A 22,673-nucleotide genomic window follows, 5' to 3' on the forward strand; every position below is an offset into this window, starting at 1 on the left:
GGATTACAGGCTTGAGCCACCGCGCCCGGCCCAGGTGTAATTTTTAAGAGTAAAATACTTACTCTATTAGGAAAAGAACAAAACTAGCACAACTAGTTAACCAGACTTGACTTCACAAACATCACTACTTAGCTTAAGCCAAAATGTAAAGGGACTGTGTCCACTTAAAGTAAAATATTAAGGAAACCATATGCAGAAATGACAAAAATCATGGTGATGTGTAAGCAAATGACCAAAGGCTGGCAAAAAATGGGCTGCGGTGACAAAGGAAATACTGGTATTTCTGGCAGCCTGAGCCAAGAAAGTTCCCAGGACTCCTGTCTTTAACCTGCTGAAGTCCAGGCTGGTCACTTCCAACTGTGGGGAAGACCCTAACCAAGATGTGTGAGAAACTGCCAGACACAAGTTCTCCATCAAATAAATGACAAGAGTCAGCAGGAGGGGTCCAGTCAGCATCTTGACGTGTGAAATCTGCATTCTGAGCCACATGGTACATTCTTTATGAAAATTGTCCAGACAGAAGTGGCACAGTATGCAACAAAAACATTGCTTTATTTGCGAATGCAAATAAAAAATTCTTTTTATAAGCATGTAACATTTTCCTTGCATCAGACACTTCAGCTTTTTCCTGGAAGATTTTTATTTCAATCATTGTAGTAAAAAACAAAACAAACAGAAAACTGCCTTGAGTTCCATCACTCCATTCCCTTCGGTGCATTTGTACAAGAAGGAACAAAGTTGAGAGTTCTTTCACCTACCCAGGGGGTTGAGAGTCCTCATCTGCTGGTGGGTTTGAGGCTGTGCTGGTTGCTGGCCAGGAACCTGAGGCTGCAGCTGCGTCTGGGGCTGGTTCATGTAGGGTAGTCCGAGAGCAGCATAGGCTCGCTGCATGGAGCTGGGGTCTATGGGATTTGGGTTACTTAAAGAAGTGGCATTCTGTTGCCCTGTGCCAACAGAACCAATTGTGTTTTGAATCCCACTAGCCGGAGACCCCAGGATGGCTATAACAACAAACAGACAGACAAACAAGAAAGGTTAGCAAAAGGAAGAAGCCTACAAATGATTTAAAAACTTTTGAGAAGCAAATACATTTTACCAAAAGACTATATGTCAATATCATAAAGCCATGAAACAAGGCTAGGGAGAAAGGAGCTGTTTTGAAGGAAATTCTCATTTATTCTGCCTGGCAGTAAGAGAAGAACAAAAAGCTAAAGAAAAGTCAAGTTTCTATCTTAACATGCAACAGATCATAACATTTCACTTAAAAAAATTAGTAAGTCTTAAAATCTAGAGACTCCTCAAGAAGTCAGTTCCAGGGAGTGGCAAATGTATGACAAGGGAAACGTCTGATTATCTGGGAGCCAGCAGACACCTCTGGCTGCTGGCTCCCAGATGATCAGAGGAGCACCCTCCTGCTGCTGACCCCAACCCTGTCCTTCACTGCTCACCTGCACAGGAAGAGAAGGAGCAGAGATGATACCTGTCAGTCACTTTTGGTTAATAAATCTATGATGTGCTCTTCCAAATCACATAATTGGAATTCCTTGAAACTTCCACAAACAATGACAGCATGAACACAACCTTCTGACAGGATTCCTATGCAGTAGGGCACCATGCTGAGCTCTCTGGCTACATGAAGCTAATCAAGAAATACTGCACTTGACTGACTGACTCATCTATTTGATAAAGGTTGGAGTGAAGCTTTGCAATTCCACATAGGTCTTGTTATCCAGGGGTCACCTCAGTACTCAAGATATTCAGGAGGTGGCTCTGCCTCACGTGGCCATCATCAGCTTCTGCTACCTAGGCCCACTGCTGGATGGCAGGGAAGCTACGTCATCTAGTTAGCTAACCCCAGGAGGCTAAAGGAAAAACTGGTGTCAACATAAGGAACTCCACCTCAAAGGCCTTCTGATGTAATAGAGAGACAACTCCAAACTTGCATCAATTTGGGGATTTCAAGGTCAATAAATCTAACCACATACCCATCCACCTGTTTGCCTGCCCACTCATCTGTCCCAACAACCCAAATGTTGCTGTTGGCTGAAATTTTATCATATGGTAGAAGTTTTATATCACAGTACTGATTCTTCTTATTTTTTTTTTTTTTTTTTGGAGACGACAGAGTCTTGCTGTCGCCAGGCGCCAGGCTGGAGTGCAGTGGGGCGATCTCGGCTCACTGCAACCTCCGCCTCCCAGATTCGAGTAATTCTCCTGCCTCAGCCTCCAGAGTAGCCGGGACTACAGGTGCGCACCACCACGCCCAGCTAATTTTTGTATTTTTAGTAGAGACGGTGTTTCACCATGTTGGCCAGGATGGTCTCGATCTCTTGACCTTGTGATCCACCCACCTCGGCCTCCCAAAGTGCTGGGATTACAGGCTTGAGCCACAGCACCTGGCCTGATTCATATTTTTGAGTTCCTTTCTAACTTCCACAAATTTTAGAGTCATGTTAAAAATAGCAGCTAATAGTGTTGTTACTATAGCACAACATTTTTGATATGTAAAACACAATCACAAAGCCTTTCTTTCAAATTCAGACCACTATGTATAACAGTAATATTCTCACATTCAGCCATCAGCGCACATATAATAAACAACCCCATACTTACCAGAGCAACTTAATTAAACTTAAATGTGTGAAAAAAAATTCCTCATAATTACATATTCCATACTATTAACTTTTCCAATAAGGATATTCAGATCAACTCATTAACACTCATTAGACACAATTACACGCACCAAGCACTCATTATCATAAATGAAAAGCAACTCCCAAGGTGCACTTTATGACAAGTGTATAGCTGAAGTAAGTCATGCACAATACCTTTAAAAAGTATTCTAATACTACTCCCCAAAATGTTAAACATGTGTCCACCATACTTCTGAAACCGACATCCTATATTTTGAAGAAGCACTATGGTATAAAAATGAAAGTAACAGTGGTAGGATAGTTTATTTTTCTATAACCTTGTGATATAAGGAAGAACAGGGCTACATTACATTTAACACACATGGTGATGAACTGTGGAGAGGAACTTAAAGAAACAAAGTACACAGCCTTCCATTTCCGGGTGAATGCTTTATTGACGTCTTCCTACATTTCCCTTTTCTCCACACTTCCCCAAGTGCCATCCGTTTAGCTAAAAGGCCCCACCTTACAGTGAATGCCCCTGCTAAGCCCACAGCCATTTACAGCGCAGCCAATGCCTCTTACTCACACAGGCCTCCCATCCAAGCTGCTGACACGGTCATTGCATTTTGTATTAAAATCAATCATTTTCTAAGTGTAAGTATTATATTTTTATCTTAAAGGAAAATATATCTATGAGAAGTAAGCATTTGGAACTCACCATTTCTAAAATTCAGAAGCAAGGGAAATAATTTACAAATAAATAAAGAAGGTCTCTTGCCATTTAAGCATGGCTGAATTTGAAGTTGAAATGATGCTGTTAGATGAAATGATACAATACTGAAGGGTAAGGGAGCTCAGCCATTCACTGTGGGGCTGATGGATGACTGAAAGGGGAGTCCTTATGTACAAGCAACCATTAACTGTACTGCAACCTCAAGGTGCTCCGAGTGCTCCATGGTGGTAATCCCAATCCCTCTCTGAATTCCAACTGTGCCTCCTGTGTCCCTGCTTGTCCTCAGACACTGACCCTTCATGTACTCTCACCTACATGACAGACTCAGTGAGTACACTCTGCCAGGCTCCCAGGTATGATGTGGACATAAATTTCTGCATTCTCTGAGCCTAGAATCTGTTGGAAGGGATAACAGATTAATCTAATAATCACCTAATGTACCCAAACTGCATCCTGGAACCCTGAGGCAGATAAAATCAGGCTCATCTCATTTTCCCTATGTATCCCTGAAAGGTGGGATTAAGGTAACACTCAAGTTTGCTCTTCACCGCCTGGCAACTGCCACATGGGCCATGTGACTTGCTTTGCAGAGTCCAGGGGATGTGCCAGGTACAGCACAGCAGCCAGCATCCGTGGGCCCTCCCAGCGCAGCCCATAAAGCGCCTCAGAACTGAACAGAAATGCACAGAGAGCTACAGACAGCATTGCTCCATCTACCTGGCATTCCTAAGAATGTGGTTTCTATATTTATCCTTTCCACATTATTGCTGCCTACCTCTTCCAGTGTCAAGGCTGTGTGTTCATTTGGCCGTTTTTACATCTTTTTTCCTCACTAGAGCATAAACCTCTAACCTTTAGGAAGCCACAACGCACCTGTGGCACACTAACACACAGACTGGGCCCATCAGGTGACACACCTGTCTCAGATATTTATCTCTTTAAAGCATCCCAACATCCCCCAGCCTCACCACCCCTTCTGATGTAAGCTGAAGAAGAAGCCTATGACCTATGAACAAAAGGCCAAGTTTTAAATTAGACACTGTTTCTGGAACTCACCTGCCATTCTTCACGCACAAAGAATGTTCCACTAAGAGGCCAGGCGCAGTGACTCACGCCGATAATCCCAGCACTTTGGGAGGCCAAGGCAGGTGGATCAATTGAAGTCAGAAGTTCGAGACCCACCTAGCTAACTTGGTGAAACCCCATCTCTATCAAAAATACAAAAATTAGCTGGGCGTGGTAGTAAGCACCTGTAATCCCAGCTACTTTGGAGGTTGAGGCAGGAGAATCACTTGCACCCAGGAGGCAGAGGTTGCAGTGCGCTGAGATTGCGCCATTCCACTCCAGCCTGGGTGACAGAAAGACTGTCTCAAAAAATAAAAAAATACATAAAAATAAATAAAATAAATAAATAATGTTCCACTAAGAGGTGAAGAGGTTCCCCTTACAGTCTATGCTGCTGATGCAAAGTACTCGGTTACCCCGACAACTTCAGTCCTCAATCATTCTCAATAAAACTGAACTCCATCTGGAAATTCAGTGAAAATGAACACGAATTAAATACGTAAGCTTTTTCAGGATGGTGGGGGGAGACACACCATGAAGCAAAGCAGTAGCTGCTAGAGCTGAATCTACAGCAGCATGAGAGTCAGCCAGCCGCATGTTACCCAAGGCAGGCCAGAAACTGCTAGTGGGAGGCGAAACGTGTATGGGGAGGGCCAGCTGCGGGGCTTGAGTCCGCCTGGTTTCGGTATACTTGGGGGGTCCTGGAACCAGCTTCCTGAGGATATCAAGAGACATTTAGATTTCTACTAAAAAAAGCAATGCTAGAATTTATTCAGGTGGCTCATACCTGTAATCCCAGGACTTTGGGAAGCAGAGGTGGAGGAATCACCTGAGGTAAGGAGTTCCAGACCAGCTTGGCAATCATGGGGAAACCCTCTCTACTAAAAATACAAAAATGACCAGGCATGGTGGCGTGTGCCTGTAATCCCAGCTATTCGGAAGGTTGAAGCAGGAATCACTTGAACTAGGGAGGCAGAGGTTGCAGTGAGTGAAGATCACGCCACTGCACTCCAGCCTGGGCAAGAGAGTAACACTATGTCTCAAAAAAAGAATTTACTCAGACCTGCAGCCATCTCTATAAAGTTGCTGGTGGGTTCAACCATACCTCATGGGTATTGTGTGAATCAGGACCTACTTCCCAGCTGGCACCTTCCTATGCACAGCGTGGGGCATGACAATGAAGAGAAGCATTGAGGGGGACCGAGGCACTGCCAGGCTGGCGACCCAGCCTCCCATCAGATGCAGCCACAAGCCCTCAAGCAAAATGTTTTCTTCAGGAGCCAAGTGACACTGGCTCAGCGACACTGCTCCTTGCTAGCAAGGAGCAAAGCTGTTCAGATGAAACACATCACCAACGACCCTTTGGTGCTTAAGTCTGGGTCAATCAAGCCCGCCATTCTCTCTACAGCCTTCAGATTCTGCTCCCTACTGTTCCCCATCTCATCAATTTGTCACAACGGTGAAAATCTCTGAAGGGTCCTCAAGTAGAACAAAGGGGCTGCTCCACACACACTCACAGGGCACCTGATGGGCTATTAAATGAGTGGCAGTTCAAAGGAGGGAGATCTTGACTCCATTTAATGAAAGGAGGTGTTGTTTTGTTTTGTTTTATTTTTTGTTTTTGAGAAGGAGTCTTGCTCTGTCGCCCAGGCTGGAGTGCAGTGGCAAGATCTCAGCTCACTGCAACCTCTGCCTCCTGGGTTCAAGCAATTCTCCTGCTTCAGCCTCCCGAGGAGCAGGGACTACAGGTGCCCATCGCCATGCCCAGCTAATTATTTGTATTTTAGTAGAGAAGGGGTTTCACTGTGTTGCCCAGGCTGGTCTTGAACCTGAGCTCAGGCAATCTGCCCACCTTGGCCTCCCAAAGTGTTAGGCTTACAGACATGAGCCATTGCATCCGGTCGAAAGGAGGTGTTTAAAACAATCTGTGGCACCTATAGATGGAACACGTTGCCGGGTACAGTAGTGGGCACTGCACTCATGGAGATACCCGGCAGCAGTTGGGGCCATGGCTGAAGTACCCAGGGCAGTGCGTGGAATAGGCTTGCTCTGGGGCTGACAGTGCAATCTTGTTTCAACAGTCCCTGTGGGACTCTGCGTTGGAAAACCCATGGTCTCCCTCAGAGAATGACTCAAACCCTGTTACCCGCTCTGGCCCAGACGCCTGGCCTTTCGAGGCATCCAGAACAGCGCATCTCAGATTTTAATGTGCACACCAATCACCCGGAAATTTTATAAAAACGCAGGTTTTAATACAGGAGGCCTGAAATGGGGGTCTAACTTCTTTATTGCTTACAAGCAATCTGCGAGCGCCTGTATGGTTTGCCTGGGGCCTACACTTTGAGCAGGAAGAACCAGTGAGGCAACATGAGCTCCAAGACCATGACCACAACCTGGTCACAGGTCCCACAGCCCAATCCTCATTCCACTTTGTGCACCGGAATTTATTGGAGGTAAGATGGCAGGACTGAATTAAGATATATATCTTGGAGAGTCCTAATTATTCAACAAAAATTGAACACTGCTATAAGGGATGGTTAGCTCGAGATCAGTGATTACAGAATCTTTAAAAAACAATTCAAAGCAAAATCGAATGAGGCCAGATGCAGTGGCTCAAGCCTCTAATCCCAGAACTTTGGTAGACCAAGGGGGGAAGATTGCGTGATCTCATTAGTTCAAGACCCGCCTGAGCAACATGGTGAAACGCCATCGCTACAAAAAAAAAATCTGACATTCTTAAAAAAAAAACAAGAAAGAAAGAAAACACACACACACACACACACACACACAAATTAGCCAGGCATGGTGGCAGATCCCAGGTACTCAGGAGGCTGGAGTGGGATGACTGCTTGAGCCTGAGAGGTTGAGGCAGCAGTGAGACGTGGCTGCACCACTGCATTCCAGCCTGGGTGACAAAGCAAGACTCTGTCTCAAAACAAACCTAACAAAAACTCAACACAGGCCAAAAAGGTAATCAATGGTCTAGGCTCCATTTCAAAGAATGTCAGATTAGCTCCACAGGTGATTCTGGAAGGTTCTCTCAGTAGAGACATCAGTAACAGATGTTAGAGAGCAGACTGTGTGCTGATCAAGGAAGTGTGCCATCAGATAAGACCAGCGCTGGCCTATGGGAAACAATGCCTAAAAAGCAGAGTCCTGGGGCCCCAAAGGCGGTCTCCACAGAGCAAGCACAGGTAGGTCTTGGCAGAGTCCCTGTGGCTTCCAGGTGCTCACCACAGTCCACCTCACTGTTCACCTCGCTTGCACAGGAACCCCAGTCCAGTCAAATGCATGCCCTCACAGGCTGTGTACTGTGCAGACACCATCCCCACTGTCTGAAATGTTCTTTCTTTGTTGTTTTGTTTGCACTGTGCTCCATCAAGTCCTACCTTTCTCTATAAAGTGGTCAGGTGCACTCCAATTCTCCTAAAAAAAAAAATTCCAACTGCACTGACTCATCTCTACCTCAGTCCTTTGAGGGAGGTCACCTTTCCGTTATTTTAAACATATATATCATCTTCAAAGCCCAACCTTAAGCCATGGTAGGGTCAGATTCACATTTTCCTCTCTGGGTTCCTAACTCAAGAGTTCACACACAATAAGCATCATTTGATTTGGGGAGAAGAGGAAAAAAAGCAAAATTTACAGAAAGGGTACGGCCAAAACCTGGTCACTCACACTTTTATAAAAAACTACCAAAACTTTGTAGCAAGTTAATCTAAATCTTCCTTGTGACTTTATAAAATCAGCCTGGTAATATCTTGCATTATGACTAGCAGAAAACCTGTGGTTTACCACTTGAGAGAGCATGCACGGAATCAATTTTCACAACACTGAGGCAGTTATAAGGATGGTTAAAAAAAAAAACAAACCACATACACTTCTTTTTTCTTTTAAAACAAAAACCACGTGTTTCTTAAAAAGAGAAATCACAAAACTATAACCGTCATGGTAGTATGTACCAGAAACAAAAGATCCCCAAAAAGCCACACCCCCAAATTAAAAGTTAAGAATAAAATTCTAGCTCATTATTCATGGAATAATGTATAACTACAAACTTGAAAATGAGTATTTTGGCACTTAAAGAGCCTATTACTGAAATGTGCCCTAAAAGATAAGAAATTTAGCCATCACAATATACTAAAGAAAAAAGTTGGGAGGAAAAACAGACTGTATTCCATAAGAACCACTGTCCCAAATACCTGGTCCTAGAAGACCCAGGATTCTAGAATGTCACTTTATATGAGATATCTAGGGAAACTCTTTATTAATTCAAATTTTGGTCAATCAAAGAATAATTTAACTTTTTTTTTTTTTTTGGGACGGAGTTTCACCCTTGTTGCCCAGGCTGGAGTGCAATGGGGTGATCTTGGCTCACTGCAACCTCTGCCTCCCGGGTTCAAGTGATTCTCTTGCATCAGCCTCCTGAGCAGCTGGGATTATAGGCATGCGCCACTGTGTCCAGCTAATTTTGTATTTTTAGTAGAGACGGGGTTTCACCATGTTGGTCAAGCTGGTCTTGAACTCCCGACCTCAGGTGACCCGCCCACCTTGGCTTGCCAAAGTGCTGAGATTACAGGTGTGAGCCACTGTGCCTGGCCAGGAAACTGGCTTTTAAAGGAAACTCACTGTGGTTCCTCTGTAGGGAGGCAAATAACAGGCCCCATCACCACGGCATTTCTCTTCTCTGTGATAGGGACATCCTGCTTTAAATGAAGCAGGGTCAGCATCAGCTCACTGCCCACTCCCTTGCTACCAGAGGGAGGTGGGCTGGACAGATTCAAAGGAAAACCACAGGTGCTGTCACTGGCACACCATTCCACGGTACTCTTAGGAACAAAGTGCTTTCTCCATCTTTCCCTGGGCCACTCAGAAACAACCAGAAAGAAAACCAGCACATGTTCTCCAGGCAGCTGCGGGGTCTTGAGGAAGGATGATCAAGAAGAATGAGAGGAATGAACACTTAAAACACAAAACAGGGAGAGTGGCAAGATGGCACAGACAAGATGGAAGAAGATGAGGAAGACTGTGTTGTGCTAGAAAAGTCGCTAAGGGGGCAGCTCCAGCCACGAGGGGACAGGAGATCGAAGGGCACTTCCTAGCTGTCTGAAACTGAAGGACACATCCAAAGACCATGGTTTTACCTCTAAAATGACAGGAAAAGGGTTTTAAAACGAGGAAGGTTCATCCTTCTTACTGCCTGAAGCCTACAAACAGCAGGAAGCCCCAGAGCCCCACTAAGGCCTCCCAAGGAGCAGGGATTGCTACGTCAGCTGAGCCAAGGGTTACAGACAACCCAGACAATGGCAGAATGACGGGGTGACCAGGATGCAGCAGCCCTACGGCAGAGGCTCTCACTTCAAAGCAGAGGGAATGGTTGGTTAGTTATATCAAGAGGTCTGGGGACCACAACTCCAGAGAGGGCAACCTTCACAAACATCCATGTGGGATTTTATACTGACCCAGCCTGACTGACAGAGCCTTCAAAATTTACTTCAGGATAAGGGCTTTCCAATTCCAAAAGTGTCCCCTCTGTCCCCCTCCCCCAGACATCACTGCCATTACAGCGACATGGAATTTAAATCCTCACGTATTGAGTAACTGTCAGGAAATACCATGTCTTCATCCTGGCTCTCTGATCAAAGTGACTCTGCTGTTCCATGCAGCTTCAAGTGCATGTATGCGGGGGGCAGGGAGAGGGAGAGGCAGTGAGTAAGTCAGGGTCCAACGCTCTCACAGCCTTCCCGACACGGAGAGCCAACCTGCCCTCTGAGCTTGGCTGTACCTTGGGCCGCTGTCCGCCCTACCTCACCCTGCACTCCATGGCTTATAACCCCTGCCCACTCCCTACCTACACTCTGCATTTTCTTTAGAAACAGCTTCTATTCTCATCTCCAATCTTCTCTGCCCCCGTGCTCACTTACTTTGTTGGTTTCGCTTGTCACTGGCATTTTTCAAAGGGAGGCAAACAGGACAGTCATGTCGTGTGCAGTTCTTCCAATGAGAGATGATTTGTCGTGAAGATGCACAATGGGCAACTATGACCAGAAAAACAACGAGATGTTATTTTTCTATCCAAATCGTCACACTTTCAATTATACCTAAATTATAATGCCAGATTCCATAAGAAAATGGTAACAAGTGTAACCATAACACTGTACAGGCAGTCCTCAACTTACAAACAGGCTGTTTTCCAAAACGTTTGTAAGTTGACTATTGAGAAATCCAAACAAAACTTCCCCTAGAAGCAATGTTATGAAGGATGGGTGATTAAGGGCAGCCCACAAAACAAAACAAAAACTATTCAACCTGGAATACTGAACAACTGCAATGAAACGTAGAACAAATAATAGTTCTGTGATATCACTATTTAAAATAAAAATGTTCAATTATGTTTCAAGATGAAACCACCTAAATACTACAGCGAAGAAATACAGATAGAGAAGCAAATGAGAAGTCTGTACAGATTCCAAAAGGGCAAAAGGGACTCTGGGCACTTGGTGAAGAAGTACTCAAGAGGGTAACTGGCCCTGGTTATTGCGTCTTCATCTTCTCAAGGTCTAACCTTACCCTTTCCTCTGCTTCTCTGCTACAACAGGGTTACTCCGGGAACTCACAAATGTTACAGTAGGAGACAAGGAGACCAGGGGGAGATTCCCCCACAAAGTTTATGAGCATAAAAAGAGAAGGAAAGAGAATAAAGATTAAAGGAAAGTACAGCTGTTAATAGGAAACACTTCCTTTAGTACAAATGAGGTATCTGAAGTAAAAGAGGAGAGAGAGAGCACATGAGGTGCCTAGTTCACCACCTCCTCCGGGATGATACAGTGCACAGTTCCCCATGTCACTGCCCGTCACCAAGGACAGCTTCACTGTCATCTGGACTTGCCTCAAGACACAGGACAGAGGAGCAAGACAGCAAGCTGCCAAGACAGATGCTGGGGTGCAGGAAGGGCGTGTGCCTGCACGTGTGTGCGCTATGCTCGCTGCCCAAAAGAAAACCACAATCTAGACATTCACAACAAAGACAGTGCTCAAGAAGTGACCAATGTCTTCCGTGAGAGGGGAAAGAGGAAAAGAACAAATACAGGGCACAGCTTCACGCAGAAGTTCACAGAGTAGCAGAAAACCAAATCGCCTTTCTCCTCAGCAGATAAGACTTCCTGGGGCACCTGACTGTTGTTGTGTGGGGATCGTGAGCCCAACATGTCTTACCACACCAAATGGAAGGCAGCCCTCAGGCTGTCGAAGACTTATCAACCAGAGAGCTGCTGTACAATAAAGGAAAATTCTTCCTGACCTCTGCCACTAGGAGTTCCAAAAACAGCACTTACCTTGGCAGGCTTTCCCAGCCTGACAGTGCGTCATGTGATTCAAAACGTTTTTCATGGTTCGACAGTGTGGAAGCGAGCAGGCCCGAACCTCTCCGTTTGCTTGCTCTCGTCTCTGACACTTATGAGCATGAAGCAGTAGAACCAGCTGCTGCTGTATCAGTTTGCGTTTTTCAGGATCTGCAGTGGGGCCCGTTGCAATTGCTTGTGTAGGTACAATTCCCACTGTTGTTTGCATCTGGGACTAAAATAAAGCATAATAATAAAAACACTTTAACCTCTCAGAGTTCCAACTCATATTGATTAATTATTTCTCAAACAAAAGCAAAAGCTGATGGATAGTACTAACCACAGAGAGATGGCTAGTGTAGTTCTCTTTAATCCACTGATGACTTTAAGAAGATCCAGAAGCATAGACAGAAACCCAACTCAGCAGCAAGGCTGATTCAAGTTCACTTGTATACAATTATCATCTAAGCAAGACAATGGCTGACTCTTCACTGTGGCAGCCAAAACCCAACTCACTCTACAATGCACACAACCACGGGAAAAGCTGTGTATTTTATCAGATGGACCATAGGAGATTGCCGCTTCTGTAGGTTCCGAATGGCCAAACACTGGCATTTTCATAGGGTTCAACCTAATTAAAAAGATTGCCAAGGCCTGACCAATTGCAATATGCTGCGAACATTTGATGTAGCAAAAAGAATCAGAGCCACCTTTTGGATTTCATTACCACGTGATCAGAAGGACAACACCTGCAGCTTGATTTCACAGCAAACATTACCTCTCCTAAAAGACTAATGACACTTAGCCTTATTACAACCACCCAGTTCAATGGTAAATGCACTGTCTTATGAAATGCTTTGTTTTTCATTAAAATTTCCACTCAGCTGACAAATTTTAAATATTTGGTGATCTGCTAAAAACACGGAGAGTTTGCTTTCAGTTGCCTGAAATAATAAGCCAGACCAAACAAACCTTTTAACTGCAAGGAAAATGGAAAAAGGGACCCACAGAATCTTATTCTTTACAAACTACCAGCAATCTTCAGATAAACGTACTGAAAAAGACTTAGGCAATAAGAGAAGTGTTCCTAATGTGCAACAGTATCCTCCACGGTTCCAGGATTTCCAGTCTTCTAGCACTCTATTTCCAGCTTGCTTCCACAACCCTCATTACCTCCCCTAAAGTACATCACTCTGATTTGTTAAAAATGTAAGAATCAAAATCATGTATTCATGACGAGGAGAGAAAACTGTAAAAATTGTTTTTAATGAATCAAAACTCACTTTTAAAAGGTTACAGAGTTTTCTGTTTTAGTTTTACTTTTATGAGAACTAGAAAATACGTGTGTAGAAAACCTGCATGGCTTTGCTAGGGAGCAAAACTCTCTGAAGTCTGAGAAGGACCCAAAGCAAAATGAGCATCCTGGCCAAGAAGGAGAGCATCATGAATGCATGGCTCAACTTCTAAGAGAAAATAGCCTCCTTCCCTTATGTTTATTTTTTCCTGACTATAAAAGTATATATGCACACTGCAGGAAATTTGGAAAGCAAGAGAACTACTACAGAAATAATTAACAACAATTAAAATCCCATTATCCAGGAGTCCACTATTAAAATGTTGATAGGTTTTTCCCCCCCTTCTTTTTTCTATATAGATACATATGTATGAACCATAATCAATAGAACCTCTTATCTCTCCTGCAATGCACACATTTTGCTTAGTGTTTTTTTTTTTTTTTTCCAGGTTCTGCCCCATACCATTAAACTGTCTGACACAGTGGGCTGGGATGATTTGTAATAAACGTACGGCATGTTACTCTCTACCTTTATATTCATTTAACTAGTGTCCCGTTATGGGACATAAAATAGAATTCCTGGCTTCTTCCTTTATTTTTTACAATTTTAACTAAAGCTTCAGTAAGCAAATAGCCCTTGAGCTGTCCCCACAAGCATGCAGTACTGGTGTTAAGTCCACTGCTCGACTGGCTTATCCCTGTGAATTGGAAGGTCCATCCAGCAATCAACAGGAATGGAGATGTGGAAGAAACCGGAGAAACATAAAATGAGTCTCATTTAGGTCTCTTTCTTTTATGTTTATGAAAATTTCAAACATACAGAGAAGTGGAAAGGAAAGGATATCACCATTACACCTAAGAAAAAGAACAATCCTTCTTGGGTATCAGCTAATACCGAGTCATATTCCAAATTCCCTTGCTGCCGAAAACATTTCTTTTATAGCTGGTTTGCACAAATCAGGACCCAATGAAGGCTGACATCCTCTATCTGGTTGTTTTTAACGTTCTTAATCTATTGTGTTCTCCCTTTTTTCACTCCTGACACTACCTTGAAGAGACCACACAGTTGTCCTCTCACTGTTTCTTAAAGTACAGAAATGTGACATATCAAAAAATTTATATAAAAAGTAGGCAAAAATGTTAGCTCTACAAGTAAGTTATAAGCAGATTGTTCTCAATTCACCAAAAATTAACACATTGCTTTTGACTTGGGATTTAAAAAGATTCTTCTTTTCATTTCAGGGACAAGGTCTTGCTATGTTGCCCAGGCTGGCCTCCGGGGCTCAAGCGATCTTCCCACCTCAGCCTCCCACGTACCTGGGATCACAGATGTGTGGGTGGCACTCAGCTGACTTGTATTTATTTATTTATTTTTTGAAACAGGAGTCTCACTCTGTCACCCAGGCTGGAGTGCAGTGGCGCCATCTCAGCTCACTGTAACCTCTGCCTTAAGGGTTCAAGTGATTCTCCTGCCTCAGCCTCCCAAGTAGCTGGAATTACAGGCACCCACCAACACACCTGGCTAATTTTTGTATTTTTAGTAGAGATGGGGTTTCAACGTGTTGGCCAAGCTGGTCTCAAACTCCTAACCTCAAATGACCAGCCTGCCTCAGCCTCACAAAGTGCTGGGATTGTAGGCGTGAGCTACCACACCCAGCCTTGCATGTATCTTTAATATTATCTTTTGCACTTACACCTGACCATATGTCACGACAGTATGGTTGAAAACTATATGACAAATTTAAAACTTGTTATTTGTCTACTTCTGGATGGAGGACAAATGTACAGTTTAACGTGCTCTACATAATTGTTTACATGCATCTCAAAAGCCATTCTGAGGGTGAAGCTGAGTCAACGGTGGAATAGAAAATGTTTTACATCCCTGTGCCTGGCTCTCCTCATGGAATTCTGTATATTTGTCTGAGATTAGCTTAGTTTTGCAGAGTACTTACGAATACAGGGGCGCACTTAATTTCCTCCTCTCCCAGGATGGTGTTCAATGAGCCGTGAGAGTTAGATGTAAACTGTAGGTGGTCCCCAAATCTGTCAGAAGCATCCTTCAGACTTTCCCAACTTCCCTGCCCAGTTCCCACGGGCAGGCAAGCACTGAGGATGGAGGGAGAGTACTTCAGAACCTCCTTTTCAAGCACAGAACAAAGCCATCATGGTGGAAGCTGCCCCAAAGGGAATCTACATTTTGCGTGATTTTGTCTTCCCTTTTTTTTGAGACAGAGCCTCACTCTGCCACCCAGGTTGGAGAGCAACGGCACGATCTTGGCTCACTGAAACTTCTGCCTCCCGGGTTCAAGCAATTCTCCTGCCTCAGCCTCCTGAGTAGCTGGAATTACAGTCGCCACCACACCTGGACAATTTTTGTATTTTTAGTAGAGACGTGGTTTCACCACGTTGGCCAGGATGGCCTTGAACTCCTTACCTCAGGTAATCTACCTACCTCGGCCTCCCATGAGCGCTCGCCTGCAATTTTGCTTTTCTAAGAGTCAAGAAAATTTTGAAGAACAGTAAAAATAAAGGAGCAATATATATTGCCAAATACTGAAACATACTATATAAAGCTAATTTCTTTGCATAAGTCCAGAAATAGATATAGGTACACATGAAATTAGGGGACAGAAGTCCCCCCTTATCCTAAGGGGACAGGTTCCAAGAACCCTAGTGGATGCCTGAAGCTACAGATAGTACTGAATCCTATAATACTATATTATTTTCTATACACACACACCTATTATAAAGTTTAATTTATAAATAAGGTGCAGTAAAAGATTAATAGTAACTAATAATGAAATGGAACGATTATAATAACACATTGTAATAAAAGCTACATGAATGTGGTGTTTCTCTCTTTCTCTCTCTCTCTCCCCCCCCCCACCTTATTGTACTGTACCCACTTATTTTTGGACTGCTGGTAAGTGAAACCCCAGATAAGAAGAGACTATTGTATCATGAAGGTGGTGCTTTATAAACAAGAGTGGTGAGGCATCTTTGATCCTTATCTTCCCTTTTATTTAAAAACAAAACAAAACAAAACCTTCAGATGGACTAAAGTGAATAAAAACAGATTAAAATGGAGAAAAAAATTAAAATACTTTTAAGACATGAGGATGAGAAGGTCTTCTTAACAGACACATAATAAAAGAAACAACAAACACAAAAATGTTCTACAGCTTGGTGCCTGGGCAACACAAGGGAAGGAGGAATCGTTTCTCTATGGCAGTGAGGAGGAGCGCAGGCAATGGACAGTCCAGGCAGAAGAATGAAGACAGCCTTCTCTCTACCTCCTACTCGAAAATGAACTCAAAGCAGAGCAAAGACTTAATGTAAGAGTGACAATCATAACATTCATAGAAGAAAACCAGGAATAAATCTTCACAACCTTGGATGAGGCAGTTTCTTAGCATGTCACTAAAAGGACAAGGGACAGAAGAAAAATAAACTGGATTTCATAAAAAATAAAAAACTTTTATGCTTCAAAGGATACCATTACAAAATAATGAACTGTGAAAGTGGAAAGTAAAAGGCAATCCAAAAAATGAGAGAAAATACTTGCAAATCACAGGTGTCATAAAGCACTTGCATCTAGAACCTATTTTAAAAACGCCTACAACACAGTAATAAAAAGACAAATAGCCCAGTTAAAAAATGAGTGAAAGTGCTGGGCATGGTGGTCACGCTTGTAATCCCAGCACTTTGGGAGGCCAAGGCGGGCGGATCACCTGAGGTTGGGAGTTTGAGACTGGCCTGACCAACATGGAGAAACCCCGTCTCTACTAAAAATACAAAAAAATTAGCCGTGCGTGGTGGCAGGCACCTGTAATCCCAGCTACTTGGGAGGCTGAGGCAGGAGAATTGCTTGAACCTGGGAGGCGGAGGTTGTGGTAAGCCGAGATCCCGCCACCGCACTCCAGCCTGGCAACAAGAGCAAAACTCTGTCTCAAAAAACAAACAAACAAAACCAAGAGTGAAAGCTCTGAATAGATATTTCTCCAGAGAAGATATACAAATGGCCAGTAAGCACATGAAAAGTTGTTGAACTTTATTAGCCATTTGGGAAATTTAAGCGAGAGCCACAGTGAAATACACTTCACACCCACCACACGGTTATAATAAAAAGCCAAGCGCTAACCAGTAGCAACAGAGCGGCCAGGATGTGGAGAACTTGGAATCCTCACACACTGGTGTGGGAATGTAGAAGGCAGCAGCCACTAGGGAAAACAATCTGGCAATTCCTCAAAAGGTCTAACACAAAATTACCATATGACCTCTGCAATTCCTATGTTCAGTATATAACCAAAAGAACTGAAAATGCATGTTCACACAACTGTAAAAAATGTTCACAGCAGCCTTTACAAATAGCCAAAAAGTAGATACAATTCAAACACCCATCAAGTGATGAAGGGAAAAACAGAACATGATAAATATCCACAATGGAATATTATTCAACCGTAAAAAGGTAAGTAACCACACATACTACAACATGAACTTTGAAAACATGCTTAATAAAAGAAGCCAGTCACAAAAGACCACATGTTATATGATTCAATTTCTAGGAAATACCCAGAATAGATACATCTATGGGAGTAGAAAGACTAGTGGCTGCTTGCTAATGGGGGATCAGGGGAAATGGGGAATAACTCTAATGGTACTGAGTTTACTTTTGAAGTGGTAAAAATGTTTCAAAATTGACTGTGGTGATGGTTACACAACACACTAAATACCATGGAAGTGTACACTTCAAAGCAAGGACTCCATGGTACATGAATTATATCCTAATAAACTATCTTTTAAAAGTTCTTACTAATCATTAAAGACATTGCAACTCTCAAGTACTCTGGCAATTCAGTACAATTTTGGAAAGTAACGTATCTAAAAGAAAGCTATACATTTCTTTTGACAGTAATTCCACTTCTCGTAATTTATTATTAAGGAAGTAATTGGACAAGTATGTTAAAATATGTGTGTCAAAATAATGCATCACATCCTGATTAAATAATGAAAACTGGAAAAAATTCTAAATGCCTGTCAAAGGTAGATTAATTAAATATCCTATGGCTATAGACTTACAGTGAACTAACAGGCAACCATGAAAATAAGGCAGACCTCAAATAACCCCTCCAAAGCTATGTGGAGCAGGGGAATGGCCCAGCCAAACCCTGCCTGAATTCCTGACTCACAAAAAACTGGGAGAAAACATCCAATGACTGTTATTTAAGGCAACAAATAACAGTAACAACAAAAAGGTAGACCTTCATGCTGTAACAAAAAGCTATTTCAACAACTAGAATTTTTATAATCAAAATGCATTCTATTTTGGGGGAAAATCCCTGAGAAAACAAAATCAGAAGAATCAGTAAGAAAATGATGAGGAATTAAATATAAAAAATTAAATTATAAAAGCATTGGAAGATAATTAAGGTGAGTGCTTTGTTATGCAAAGGTAGTAAAGGCTTTAGCCACAGTGCATAAAGCAGTGGTTCCTCACTATTATCAGTAAAACTCCTTCTTGTTTGGAGACAGGGTCTTGCTCCGTCATCCAGGCTGAAGTGAAGTGGTGCAATCGTGGCGCACACAGCTCAAGTGATCCTTTCACCTCAGCCTCCTGAGTAGCCAAGATCACAGAAGTGTGCATCACGATACCCAGTTGTTTTTAGAGAAAGGGTCATGCAACGTTGCCTGAGCTGGTCCTGAACTCCTGGTCTCAAGCAATTATCTTGCCTTGGCCTCCCAAAGTGCTGGGATTATAGGCATGAGCCACTGTGCCTGGCCTTTCAGTAAAAATTCTTAAAATACAGATCCTCCCATTTCCCCCCAAGAGACAAGCCTGCTTTGATTTAGACTTTTCTCAATTTTTCTAAAGCTAACATACGTGTATTTTTACAATGAGAATAAAGATATTCAAGAAGCCAGCAGTGGCGGTACACCTGTAGTCCCAGATACTCAGGAGGTGAAGGTGGGAAAACTGCTTGAGGCCAGGAGATCAAGGCTATATGATTGTGCCTGTGAATTGCCACTGTACCCTTGCCTGGGCAGCATAGCAAGATCCTGTTGCTAAAACAAGACAAAAACATTTGAGAAAAGAGAGAAAAAAAGAACAAAAGTCCCATGGGCGATTTCAATGCAGCAGAGAACTGTACCATTAAATAAGTGACAAGCCAGATTACAGAAAGACTGGCATTCTCTCTATGACTAAAACCACTAAGAACAAGTGTAAAGGCCATGGATGAATTAGAACAATTAAATCTGAAAGACACAAGACAAAACAAATAATGATGGAGTGATTATTGCTCTGAGACCATCTTTATTCCTCACTCTGTGCCAGGCTTTGTGTTCAGGGTCCAAGGTATAGCAGCTCATTGAAGACACACACGTCCCCGAGGGAGGAGTGCGCTGGGGGCTCGCCACACAACAGGTGAAGTAACTGAGGTCCCAAGGAAAGGGCCTTGCCTGGGTGGTGAGCTGGCCCGCTAGCAGCAGAGCCCTGACCCTGTACCTCTCTGTGCCCCTCCTCCACAGAGGGCTGCACCTTGCTTTATAAAGCATTCTAAGAGAATCTGACAGGAAAACTGTGAAGAACAGGACCATAGCAACTCAAATGCTTATGTCTCTAAACAGAAGCACTTTAAATCTTACTCATCAGAGAAATGCTCATCAAAATAAGATAACATCATTTTGTCCTATTAAAGGACAGGGTGGGCCAGGCATGGTAGCTGACGCCTGTAATCCCGGCACTTTGGGAGGCTGAGGCTGGCGGATCATCTGAGGGCAGGAGTTTGAGACCAGCCTGGCTAACATGGCGAAACTCCATTTCTACTAAAAATACAAAATATTAGTCGGGTGTGGTGGTGTGCGCCTGTAATCCCAGCTACTCAAGAGGCTGAGGCAGGAGAATCACTTGAAACCGGGAGGCGAAGGTTGCAGTGAGACAAGACCGTACCATTGCATTCCAGCTTGGGCAACAAAAGCGAAACTCCATCTCAAAAAAAGAAAAAAGAAAGAAAAAAAAGGACAGGGTGATAGTCCCGGGCCTTGGGAAGTTGGTGTGATGCTGGTAACTGGGTACATGGCTTTTGTTGGAAGGCAGTATAAAGTATCTGTCAAAAGCCTTAAAATATATGCAATATGCATTTCTGGAGCAAGAATCATTTCACGGGCAATTGTAATCTGGAAGGAGGAGGTGAGTATGCTATGACAGCCACACTGGTTTAAACTCCCCGGACTGTTACTATTTTGAGCCACTGAGTAACACCAGGTAAACACAAAGCTCACTGAGCTCACTCACCCCATCCGGTATCTTCACTCGGTTTAGCACAGGCTCTTTGCATGTGTTACTTGTCACATAATTCGGCAGCCTCAACTACCGTTTACACTCCGCTGTCAAACTACCTTTAAAAGCAAACTCTTTATATTACATTTACTCTGGTATTCCTTAATTTTTTTTTTGTTGTTGTTTGTTTGTTTGTTTGAGACACAGTCTGGCTCTGTTGCCTAGACTGGAGTGCAGTGATGTGATCTTGGCTGACTGCAACCTCCGTCTCCCGGGTTCAAGCAATTCTCCTGTCTCAGCTTCCCAAGTAGCTAGGTTTACACATGCGCATCACTGCACTTGGCTAATTTTTGTATTTTCAGTAGAGATGGGGTTTCACCATGTTGGCCAGGCTGGCCTCAAACTCCTGACTTTAAGTGATCCACCCGCCTCGGCCCCCCCAAAGTGCTGGGATTACAGGATTGAGCCACTGCTCCCAGACTATTCCTTAATTTTTAAAAGAACCTAATGTGCATTTTTATTGCTACATATATAGGTTTTCGGTAATTTAGCCCCAATACCATTTTTTCCTATAATGCCCTGTATTCCATGCTAAGGACATAAAAGTCCATACAGAATGTGGATAATAACGCTTATCCTCACGTTTCTTACAGAAAATAAGTCATTTTTCACTGCGTGTCCAAGAGTAGGTTATCATGTCTTCAAAGGACCCTGTGTTCCAAAAGGTAAGAAGAGACTGACCAAGAAGGAACAGGACAAGACTGACCTAGAAGGAACAAGGAAAACAGTGTTGCCCCTCCATGCCCCAGATCCACACCGGGCTGGGATTCCTGCTGCTGGTCCCCAACCTTCCACATCCCAACAGGATCCAAACCCATGATGGATGCTCCCCCACCTACCTGGAAACGTGAGTCCTCCACAATCTAATCTCCACTTAGAAAATGACACCAAAGACAACCAGAGGCAGAACGAGGGTGGGCTCTGCAATAACGGATTGCTCAGAATCCATCATAAGGATCTACAACACTGGATATGCAAAGCTGTGGCGTCATAAAACAAAATGCTCATTAAATGTACACAGCTGCCAACCTGGAAAGAAGTGATAATCACCTCTGAGGTGATAAAGATCAACTGGGAAGAAACACAACACAGCTATTTTGATAGAAGGGATCTTTCCTGTGTTTTCTTCTTTTTTGCTTGGTGTTTACTTATTGTTAAAAAAAATAACAGTGTCTTAAAATTTAAGATCTAAATTCAATAGTGAAATAACCTAAAATGAGCAAGCTAGACCAGAATGATTTATAAGTAATCTTAAAGCTATGATTTAACATAGAAAGTGAATGGCTAAGGTGAGTGGGAGAGTCTGCGCCCAAGCCAAGGCTCAGTTTAAGACATGTGGCCGGCCGGGCGCAGTGGCTCAAGCCTGTAATCCCAGCACTTTGGGAGGCCGAGGCGGGTGGATCACGAGGTCAAGAGATCGAGACCATCCTGGTCAACATGGTGAAACCCCGTCTCTACTAAAAATACAAAAAATTAGCTGGGCATGGTGGTGCGTGCCTGTAATCCCAGCGACTCAGGAGGCTGGGGCAAGAGAATTGCCTGAACCTGGGAGGCGGAGGTTGCGGTGAGCCGAGATCGCGCCATTGCACTCCAGCCTGGGTAACAAGAGCGAAACTCCGTCTCAAAAAAAAAAAAAAAAAAAAAAAAAAAAAAGAAATGTGGCCAAGGACAGCAGACCTGCCACTCCCTCCCTACTCTCTTCCTGGACCCACAGCCACAGCCTTCAGAACCCACAGACTACCTAGAAGGGGTGGGAGTTACTTGCTACAGCACAAAGAAAACCTACAAAGTGGCTGGGAGCGGTGGCTCACACCTGTGATGCCCGCATAGACTAGCCTGAGCAACACGGTGAAACCTGTCTCTACTAAAATATACAAAACATTAGCTGCGTGTAGTGGCACGTGCCTGTGGTCCCAGCTACTCAGGAGACTGAGGTGGGAAGATCGCTTGAGCCTGGGAAAAGGAGGATGCAGTGAGCCGAGACTGCACCACTGTACTCCAACTGGAGTAACAGTGAGACCACATCTCCAAACAACAACAACGACAACAAATCCCAACCAAACAAAGAAACAAAAAAACAACCTGCAAGGTGGAAGGTACTGGATCTATTCCTATGGTCAAAGTGACAGGAGGACCAGACCAGGAGCTGAATGACCAAGTTCACGAGAATTACCCATTTACTAAAAACTTAAAAGTTTTTAGAACAGTCTTCTTGAATACTGTCGATATATGTATGTATTCTTCAAGAATACTTATGACATCTATA

General features: G+C 43.5%; 1 protein-coding gene across 3 annotated transcripts in view; it reads right to left on the reverse strand.

Annotated features, from left to right (window-relative positions):
- Nucleotides 1-22,673, reverse strand: part of CREBBP (CREB binding protein) — a 165,879-nt gene that overhangs the window by 63,233 nt on the left and 79,973 nt on the right. For 2 of the 3 annotated variants that reach the window (XM_032257967.1, XM_032257968.1), the window contains exons 4-6: nucleotides 11,769-12,009; nucleotides 10,359-10,472; nucleotides 759-1,001 (exon numbers count right to left, since the gene is read on the reverse strand). In XM_032257967.1, coding sequence (XP_032113858.1) covers nucleotides 759-1,001; nucleotides 10,359-10,472; nucleotides 11,769-12,009 — 598 coding nt within the window. The remainder of the gene's footprint in view (nucleotides 1-758; nucleotides 1,002-10,358; nucleotides 10,473-11,768; nucleotides 12,010-22,673) is intronic. The other variant, XM_032257969.1, reaches the window with a different exon arrangement.

Source organism: Sapajus apella, unplaced genomic scaffold (genome assembly GCF_009761245.1).
Source record: "Sapajus apella isolate SASKATOON/1434 unplaced genomic scaffold, GSC_monkey_1.0 scaffold99, whole genome shotgun sequence".
Lineage (NCBI taxonomy): Eukaryota > Metazoa > Chordata > Mammalia > Primates > Cebidae > Sapajus > Sapajus apella.